The sequence below is a fragment of the Zootoca vivipara genome, chromosome 3 (assembly GCF_963506605.1).
Source record: "Zootoca vivipara chromosome 3, rZooViv1.1, whole genome shotgun sequence".
NCBI lineage: Eukaryota > Metazoa > Chordata > Lepidosauria > Squamata > Lacertidae > Zootoca > Zootoca vivipara.
In genome coordinates this window covers 1,276,652-1,287,153 of record NC_083278.1, presented here as the reverse complement: position 1 = coordinate 1,287,153, position 10,502 = coordinate 1,276,652, and the positions used below count along the sequence as shown (strand labels likewise).

Below are 10,502 nucleotides of genomic sequence, written 5' to 3'. Positions count from 1 at the left end.
TGTCAGTAATTAATGGAGTTTCCTGTTTAATGTCAGGGTGTAATTTCTTTCCTTCTTTTTTTCTTTCTGCGAAGGAGTTTTAGAAGTGCAGCTCTACAACCCCCCACCCCACCCCACCCCGCTAAAGAGAAGGTTGGGGAGGCAACAAAAAGTGTTTGCTGCTGACCCTTTGCCGGTCTGGATAATCGCACTTTTCCATTTCAGACAATGCATTTCAATTCTAGTCGTGTGCCTTTGTCCATTTGGATAAAGAATAGAGGCTTGAATGACAGCTCCTGTTAGCCTGCATGAACAGATACCAATAAACACTCCCCAAACCTGGACCTTAAAAAAGAGCCACATGTCTGTTTGCCTGCGGCTTATTATTAAGACACCTTCGCGGTTTAAACACTTAAAAGCGAACCAAATTAAATGGCAATTAAAAGCGAGTTACACCCGCTTCTGTCTCCAAGGCTTGTAATTTAAGCTCGCCATCAGCAGAGAGGCACAGCAGCGGCAGGAAATGCCATTTGCTTCAGATCCTTCCTTGGAGCATTCGCCAGGCGCGCCCTGACAAGCGAGAATCTTCAGTTGCGGTTCCTCCGAGCAGAAAACGGGGCTTAGATGATTCTCCCGCAGAAGGCGGACGCGCCCCCAGAAATTAACTCCCGGGATGGTTGCAAATAAATAGATGCACGTAGTTTTAAACTCAGCCATAATGCTAACTCGGCCATAATTAGCTGTCTGAACAATAAAACAAATTGCACTTCAAATAGACACTTCCAAGTTGGGGCGGGAGGCTCCAAATCTTTCTCATCTTTTCCCTCACAAATTTCCAGGTTTTTAGCTCTCTTACCCCCTGTCATTGTGTGGCTGCGGGGGGCGCGGGGGTGTCTTCCTGCTCCCGGTATCGCTCTATATGTGTGTATTTATTTTATATAGATATAAAATATCTATATAATATTATATAGATATAAAATATCTATATTTTATATAGATAGATAGATAGTATATAGATATGTATAGAGAGAGTATGTATGTGTGTATATATAGTATATGTATATATATAGTGTGTTTGTGTGTGTGTGTGTATAAATAAATGCACGGCAGCGACACTTAACCGCAGTGACACATTTCAGATAAGTTGTTTCTTTGAAATTCTGTTTCAAAACCCAGTGTGATTTCTTCTAAGTTGCCCCATATCGAACAGTCTCACTAAGGTGGGGGGGGGGGGGAGGTGGACTTCAATTCGATTTATTATTTTCTCTAACAAATATAAATGCGTTGGTGTAATTCGGAGGACGGGGGAAATCCAGTTACATACATGCTAAACTTGTGGGTTTTTTTTTTGTCAATATGGGGGTGGGGTGTGGATAGCCACAGCCAGCAAGAATAAACACTCACCAACTGAAAAAGGATGGTTTTAATTAATCTAGTTTGTTTTATGTATTAGCTCTAGTTCACCTCAATCATACGTTCCTAAAAAGGTCCCTTTCGAAAAGATTAGGTCCCACATTAGCCTGAGTAAAGTGGGGGGAAGCCTTCTAAAAGAGTGAAGGAAAAATGTATAAAAACGTTGAAAGAACCTACAGTTCCTTATTAGGCGAAGATACAATATTTATTCCTTGTCTCCTGGGATGAAGCTGCTCTATCTATTGTCCTCCCAGTTCTCAGTGCTGATGCTTAATTTTCAAAACTTCTATATTACCAAGGGACCTACGACATCAGCCAAAGAAATACCCAGCAAGTACAAAATCTGATCCGGGGAGCTGCTTTTGTGCAGAGGGAAAAATTGTTCCTACAGGTTTTTAAAAGGGTGCACGGTGGAAAAAAGCGGGAGACCTATGCAGACACGTTGCAAAGCCTCTTTGTGTTTAGATAGAAATACTCTCTATATGTATATATTTTTTTCACGTCTGTGGGAAACAGGAGAGGACTGTAATTTTTTTATTTTTAAAAACTGTTCGTGGTTTGGTGGTTGCTTCGGTGTCTTTTCTTTCCTTTTAAATTTGGAGAAGGGATTTAATCAGAGCCTCTTTCGGAGAACCCAAAATGTCAACTACCTTTCCAGGACTCGTCCACGATGCGGAGGTATTTTGTGTGTGTGCGGATGTGTGTGTGTGCGTGTGTGCGTGTGTGCGGATGTGTGTGCCTATGCATGCGTGTGTGTGTGTGTGTACGGTCGAGTGTGCCTGTGTGTGGTTGTTTCCATTTTTTTGTTAATCCACATTGGACCGTTACATTTAATTATAATCCGGCTTCAGAGAGAACTTCGAGAAGTAAAGGGCGAAAATTCGTTATGACATCTGTCGCCAGGAAAGGGGCAAACCCATAGCCGCATTCAAACGGTTGCCGGAAAGAAAGCAGGCTAATGGCCCCAATAATGCCGTGAAACGGAAGGTGGCAAATACTATTTAATAATAGCCGGAGAGAGAGAAAGAGAGCGAGAGCGAGAGCGCGCAATGGGAATCCGGGGGGCAGCAAACGATCGACTCCTACTCAGGTTGTCGGAAGGGGAAGGTTTTGGACCTAGATTTTTTACCAAGAAGGGTTAAAAAGGCATGTAGGGAGTCGAGCCACACCGAGAGACGCGGTGCCTGGTATCTATCGAGAGAGACCTGTCTGCCGAGAGAGTTAGGACCGTAAGAGGAGGAGATCAGTCTTTCTGCGCTTGAGACGGATATGGAGTTTTGCAGCGTTTGTGTTGGGTAACTTTGGGTTTCCTCCGCAAGCAGCCATCACAGTGAAGTGGCAGCTTTCTTTTCCAAGCTGTGTGGACGCCTCGCTTTCCTACGTAGAGGTCTCTCTCTCGCTCCCTCTTTAAACCTCTAGTGCAGACTTGCAGGGCACCAGCCCAAGGTGTATGGGGTTACCGGCGCTAACTCTAGAGGAGCTTTGGCTAGGGTTACGGGGGGGGGAGCTAGGCGGGACAGGGTGCTGTTGGAGCCCCGCTCTTTTCCGATGACCAACCTGCAGTATTTGGGTTACCTTTTCCCTTCTTCCTTTCAGATACGTCATGATGGATCAAACAGTTACCGTTTGATGCAGCTGGGATGCCTGGAGTCTGTGGCCAACTCCACCGTCGCCTACTCCTCCACGTCGCCCCTCACTTACTCCACCACCGGCACTGAGTTTGCCTCCCCCTACTTCTCCACCAACCACCAGTACACCCCCCTGCACCACCAGTCCTTCCACTACGAGTTCCAACACAGCCACCCGGCCGTCAACCCCGACGCCTACTCCTTGAACTCGCTCCACCACTCGCAGCAGTACTACCAGCAGATCCACCATGGAGAACCCACCGACTTTATCAACCTGCACAACGCCCGGGCGCTCAAGTCCTCCTGCTTGGACGAGCAGAGGAGGGAGCTGGGCTGCCTAGACGCTTACCGTCGCCACGACCTGTCTCTTATGAGCCATGGCTCCCAGTATGGGATGCACCCCGATCAAAGACTCCTGCCAGGACCAAGCCTTGGGCTTGCCGCCTCGGGAGCAGACGACCTGCAGGTAAATCACACGCCGCCTTCCCGCCGCCGCGGCTGCCGCAAACCGGCCCCTGCTCCCACCCCTGGACCGCGCTCGCCTGCCACCCACCCGGCCCCCGGCTGTCGAGAGAGAGCTCGGCGACCTTCTGGTCAGGAGGGAAGGTGCTGGGCGGGCGGAGGAGCCTCTCACCTGCGAGCCGCCTGCGGCCGAGGGCGGGCGGGGACATTACCTAATCCAGATTAGACAGGCAGAAATCAAAGGTCGCTCCCCTAAAGACAATCGCATCCCTACAAACCCAATCGCATCCCTACAAACCCCCCCCCTCCGCTCTGCAAAATTAAAACTGAACCAGACAGGCAGAAATATCTCTTAAACTGCACAAGAGCAGTGGCTCATGGAAGGCGACTGCGGGTCCAACCTACAGCAGTGAGGAAGCCAGCAGAAGCATTAAAAACTAGCTGTAAAATATTGAAACAGATCTGCAAATCCATCCATTCGTTAACCCAATCATCCGCTTTCCCCCCCTGAACATGCACATCTCTTCCCTAAATTTATCTCCCCCTTCAACGCAAACACCTGTTTTTCTCTTCCTCTCCAACATGCTCATCTGTTTATTTCTGTTGTATCTCTCTTTCGCTCTCTGTGACACACACAAATCTCTAGTTTTACAAAATTCGAACATTTCCTAGTCAAGAAGCTATCAGCATCAAGGGAAGGTGCGTTTTGATGGAATTAACTACTTTTAATACATAGTTACAATGTATTATAATAACTAATTATAGATATAATAACGAATACATAGTTATAACTTTACTGTAAAAGAGATGGAACGTGAAATTCTATCAAGCCTATTAGGAAGGAGTGTAGTTTCACACCGTGAAGTGGGTTCTATTTACTTAAAGAGAGTAAATTCTAAGTTGCTTTCATTGTCCTTTCTTCTCCCCTCAAACCCCACCCCAGATTTCTTATCAGAAAAAATATATATTTTCCTCTCTGAGGATAAAGAATTGTTTGTGTGTGTTCCATATAAAGGGAAGGCCTCCCGCACACATATTTTGGAATCTACACAAGAATAAAATCATTTGGGCCCATGAAGAACAGTTCTCTAAAACCTGACTTTCTGCATTGAAATTCACTCAATCATTTTCCACGCTTCTGTCTCTACCCGCCCCCTCCCCATTTTCAACAGGGCTTCCCTTATGTTCCTCCTCATCACTCCTTCTCCCAAATCTGCCATTCACTATTTCGCTTCACTAAGACCTATTTACTCCCCTTTTTTATATAACCACGTCTGCTGCTGATTTTTTTAGCTGTACATTTTTTTTTTCTATGCGGAGCACAAAGCCTTGTATTTTTTTTCAAAAGAAGGGATTAGAGACGTTTGCAAGGCAGCGCACAATGCCTAAATCCTGTGCAAAAAAGCACCATAGTTTATCCAATTTTCGACTTAGTGCCATTCAACTGGTCACTTATGCAATGTCATCCGACCAAACAACGCGCTTCCCTTCCAACCTCCTTTTGCCGAGACTGAGATGGCAGGTTCATGCTTAGGAATCATTTCAACGATTTTAAAAAATCATTTTTGTCTTCAATAGAGAGAATAACACGAGGTCGTCTTTCCTTCTTTCTGTTTTTTTAACGCTATGTGGGGGGGCGGGGGCGGCGAAGCGCTACCAAAAAATTCCACAAAAATCAAATTTTACAAAAACCTGTTTTGGTTTTGAGTTATGCATGATGCATAATGTCTGTTATACTCATTATACATGAATGCTATTTCCTTACGTCGTCTTCAGTTTCTTTACATTTACAAATGTGAGGTTTCTAAAGTGACGGGAGGCGGAGGCGGGGGAACCACTATTTGTGAATTTGCATTGATTTTTGTAGCTTTTTCTTTTCGACGCTTGAAAAGAAGCTTGTTGATTTCAGCTTCTTATGTTTTATAGGGGAGGTTTTTTTTGGTGACAAGATGGATTGCTGCCCGACCAAGGTTGGAGGAAGAACTCCAACTCGTAGCCAGTTTTCCCCTTTTCTTTTTCATCTCCGCCCCCGCCCGCTTTCCACTTTCTTCATCAACATATGCCTCATTTCTAATGCAACAAATGTAAATATACTTTCCCCTGCTCAGAATGTTAAGTGAAAGTCCAATAGTTTGGAAGGCTGTTTAAGCCAGCCTAACAGATGCAAGGAGTCTTGGAGCCGGAGTGGGCATCTTTGAGACCCCTAAAAAGATTTTCCATGGGCAACAAAGGAAACTGTCACACCTTTTCCCATCACCGCTTTAATTTATGCTCAGTCGCCTAGTTTTTCCCCATATTGATTTCATAATCACTTTAAGGCAGAACACTAAAACTCAAAAGAGGCCTTGAAAGGGGTTTTCTAGGCCAGCGTCAATATGCCGAAAAACGGGGGGGGGGGGCTTGGGGAAGAGAGAGAGACGGGACTGTAAAGGTTGTTTTTGTAAAGTGGGCTTTTTATTATTATGCACCGACTCTTTCTCCGCATGTACTTAACTCTTCACGGGCTGTTGAGTAGGTTAACACCCTTAAGAGGCCTCTTTCATGTCCAATACCTCGTTTGTTTGTAAAGGAAAATGCATCTTTTAACACATTGCCACTGGACAAAAGGACTGAGAGGTTGCATGGAAGAAATGTACACACACGTAGACAGAAAAAGGGGGGATTTCTACTCGATAGAATTCGTATCCCAACATAAAGCGAAACCAGAGTATATGGAACTCTGTAAAGTGTTTTGATCAGAGCATGTTGAAATCCCACTGAAGTTGATAGCAAAATTCTCAGTCGTTGGAAAGGTTCCCTGAACAACTTAGTCTAGATTTTAGTCCAGTCGAGAAATCGAGAAACACCCGATTGTTCCCCTTCTGTCGCCGTTCTTTATAACTCCCATGTCTAAGTCTCTGCAAACTGGTCCTAGTTGTGTGACATGTGAATGCCACGTTCACTTAACACGTTAGACATGGACCTTGAAAGGGGTATATATGTTCCACAGGTATGCTGCCACTTTCTTTTAAAATTATTCTTTTTCCTCCTCCAAAACACCCCTTCAAAAACTTTCGATACTGACTCTCTTCCTCTTTGCCTGCCAATCAATCATTCAGACAAAAGATCATATCTGAGAACAGAGTTTGTTTGTTCTGGGAAGAAGCTGTGCTTTTCTATGGTTTCTGAAATATTTCGTAGGAGGTGTATTCTTTGAGTTGCAACCTGAACATAGTCACTTCTAAAACGCATCACGTTCGATGCATCCAGCCATGCAATTTATCTGTATGGATCTTTATCTGATTTTATTTTATTCTCTTCATTCAAGGGCTCAGTGGAGACCCAGTGTGGGCTAGTGTTGAACGGCCAAGGTGGGGTGATAAGGAGAGGTAAGCAAGTTGCGAGTCCTATATTTTTACTTATTATTTTAACAACAGAAAGCCTTAAAATTGTGTAATAGCCACTAGGGCCAACGTCCAAACAAATAGCGGAGTTTATGACCGGGTTCTGGATGCCTTTTATATCCATGTAATTGACCCCCACCCCAATAGAAACAGAAGCGGCGCTAAGGAAACGTTGCCCTTTAAAAGGTTGTAGGTGGGTCTTTATTAACTGAGAAACAAGCATCATGTTTAGTGTGCAACTCTAGGAAATGAAAGATAGCCCCACTCCGCTATGCTTTTTACTTGGGATGATCTTGCGACGCTGTTTTTGCCACCTGCGTTTCCCATTTCATTTTGTGTGCGCGCGTGTGTTTTGTAAACTTTTCAACTCAGTGTGTTGCTGGTACTACTTACGTAGAGAGAGAAAAACAATTAGGGCTTCAATGACAATTTGCGAGGAAAGTTTTAAAACCGAAGCGTAGTTTTTGTAAAAATCAGGATGTGGTCTTCTAAGCTACTGTGTATCAGAAACCCGAATTATTGGCTTTTGCGGGGCGGGAAGTAGCACCAGCCATAAGCTCACATTTCGATCCTACGGCAACACTCCTACACCGGGTGAATTCAAAGAGGCTTACTCCTGAGTAGACATGTATAGGAGTGCACTGTAAATGCACTGGGTGAATGAAAGGGGGTGGGGTGGGTCAGTTCATTAACTTATGTGAATCGCAAGTATTTTAGGCAGTCGGCTCTATAGTTAGGCCCATATGTCACCGGTCTGATCAGAATGAAGGATAATAAAAATGTCAGAGAGCAGAATTTATTCAAAGTTTACATTTGAAAACGGGGGGAAACAGCTTTTCCCGAAATGTGAACATGACGGGAGGAAGTTAAATGGGGTTTTCCCCATATATCACCGACGACAGGGAGACAAAATGAAACTATCGAAGCCATTCTGCGCTTACGCTGAGCGCTTCCTAGCCCATTTGGGCCACGTGTGTAATATGGGCCGATTCCAACAGGATTGCTTCAACTATAATTTACGGTTCTGTTTTTCAGATAGTTTTGTTTATTTTATTTGTTGTCATTTGGGGGAAGGGTAAACCAAAATGAGCAAGGGAAAATTTTCTTCAGTCTTGGTTAAAGTTACTGAAATAGTAATTGGGTCATAACAAATTATTTGAAGCATAAAACTATGGAAAGAGCGCACAGCAACACGCCAGTAGTGAAATGTCTTTTGAATCCTGTCGGACTGCAGATATTCTAAAGGTGCGGGTACAGAGGCGGTGGCAGGGATACTTCTGGTGCTGAAATGGACAGCTCCTTGGCGGTGAGTTTTCCTAACAGCGAGGAAACTTGGCCGTTGAGCGCCTGCGGCTACTTTATAACGGTTCCTCTCCAAAACCCTTCTGAATGTTGAGGGTTACAATTCTTCTAGGAACTGGGGATCTGTGAAATCCACGTCGTTTTCATCTAAACGAACTGATGGATTCTTTTTATATTATTTTAAACACTTTGATCAAGGTCTGCAGAAACGTAAACCGTAATAGCAATCAGAAATCGCCCCAAATCTATTTTTTCCCGTTTCAATGGATTGTAAATCGGTTGTTTCCCCTCACCCTTTACACAACACTGTACCTTCTGATATTTAGAATAGTCTTAATGTGCGGTATTATTGCGTGGTTTAAGAAATATAAACAGAGTTAGGGGTGACACTTTTTTTTAAAGTTACATTTGTTGCTTGCATACTGGAAAAAGAGCAAGGGTCTATCTCTCTGGAGTAATCCATATGGGATGGGTCGACAATATGTTATGCATTCTCATTCAAGCATCTCCACCTTCCTTAGCGCCAGAGGTGGGGAGAGGAGTTGCATGTTGGTTTCTTGTATTTTGGTTCATATTCATTAAAAGCAAGTGCGCTTGCTTCTTTGGGCTGGATCCTGACGGGAGAAACAGGCAAATGTTGAATCCCCATCAACTGAGGTGCTGTGTCTGTAACTGCTTGACTGGACTCTAATCTCCCATCTGAAGGAGGTTTCCCCTCTCGAGTCCTCCTCCAGCTCTCTCCTGGCAAGGAGCTTCCAATTACCTGAGCGACTGATTGTAGTTAAGCAAGGCTGCTCTCTCCCTCCTTACCGTTCCGTTTTTCAAAAGGCGACCGAGTCATTCAAGGATTTAAAGGCTGATGGTGAAATCCAGCATGAAAATGCAAGGCTGTTTCTCTACGCATCTTAAGAGCTGAATGGCTCCTGCACCTTGAGCCCCCCCCCCGCCCCCATCCCCCGCTCTCCGTGCAACGCCTCTTGTGAAATCAGGGGGGGGAAATCAAAGACGAACCTATACGTTTCAAATGAGTCCTCGAAATACATAATAAATATTTTGTCAAGTGAGTCTTAGGGAAAAAGTCTTAGCAGTCATCAAGGAGCCCGAGCGCTGTGGAACCTTCCGCATAAATCAACGGGGCCCTTTCTTTTCTCTCTCTCTCTCTCGCTGCATCGATGCAAATATATGGAGCCGGGCTGCCCTCATATTTTAAGCGTTTGGTGCCGTTATCTGAGGTGGGGGAAAGGCTTTAAGAAGAGAGGGAGGGAATTCGAGGGGGGGAGAGAAAAGATTTCACTTTGGGAAGAAGCAGGAGGAAAGAGGAAGGAAGGAAAGACATTAAAAAACAACAACACCCTTTAATTTCAATATAGAGGAAAATGAAAGAGTTCAAAGGACAACTCCAAAATACTAATACTGTTTACTAATAAGTAAACAGGTGAGGGAAACTGGTAAGGACTATATAAGGTACAGAACAGAAACAAAGTGGGGAAATTCATGTACTGTATAGGCTGCTACATATTTCAAACCGGGCCTTCTGGCTCTACAGCCAAGATTGCTCAATTGTTCTTCGAAAACTTGCAAAGTGCCCCTACTCTCCCCTCCCCACTTCCAACAACGTCCTCGGCCCAAGCCCGCCCACCCCCGCCTGCTCAAAAAGCAGCCTCTTGCCTGCCTGCCTGCCTCCTCCTCCGACTAGGCCTGTCCCAGCTGAGACACTGGAGGTGCCCTGATGTGGAGGGTTTGCTTTTTAATGAGACCCAGGCAGGAAGGGGCCTTTTCTTTTGTGTGGGCTTAGGCGGTGGCGGTGAGGGGGCGGGAGGAGGTCGGGGCTGCAGGACTGAGGTGTTGGCGAGCTAATTACCAGCCAGAGCCAATATTTGCCCCCGATTCGGTGGCCGAGCTCCCACCGCTATCACTTCCAGTTAATGGTGTGCAGGATTTCGCCCGGAGCTCCGCTCCTCGCACCATCACAACCAATAATCTTTACTTTACCTACTGCGAGCGTATCGATAGCTTCTCTAGCCGCAGGCGCCTGCTTTGATATGGTAATCTTTCTGAGGGCCCAAATTCTGCAGAGATCATATTAATGTTGTACATACAGACGAGTGCAGCTTTGCCTTAAAAGTTGGATATTCAGATCGCCCCTTTCAAAAGAAATCTCTCTCGAAGATGCAAACAAGAGTCGTCTGCAATTTTTAATCGTTGCTGAGGGTGGCGGCAAAAAGAAACCTCTTTTTGTCTCCCCGCCGCCACGCCCAGTTTTCCTCCCCTCTTTTTTATAGTTTCTTAGAAATCAGTTTTTTGTTTTAGGAATTCCTCTCTAAACGACAATTAT

At 45.0% G+C, this 10,502-nt stretch overlaps 1 protein-coding gene across 1 annotated transcript in view; it reads left to right on the top strand.

The window, feature by feature from the left end:
• Positions 1-2,031: 2,031 nt before the first annotated feature.
• Positions 2,032-10,502, top strand: part of TFAP2D (transcription factor AP-2 delta) — a 41,730-nt gene continuing 33,259 nt past the window's right edge. The window contains exons 1-3 of the mRNA XM_035110726.2: positions 2,032-2,070; positions 2,989-3,486; positions 6,790-6,850. Coding sequence (XP_034966617.1) covers positions 2,032-2,070; positions 2,989-3,486; positions 6,790-6,850 — 598 coding nt within the window. The remainder of the gene's footprint in view (positions 2,071-2,988; positions 3,487-6,789; positions 6,851-10,502) is intronic.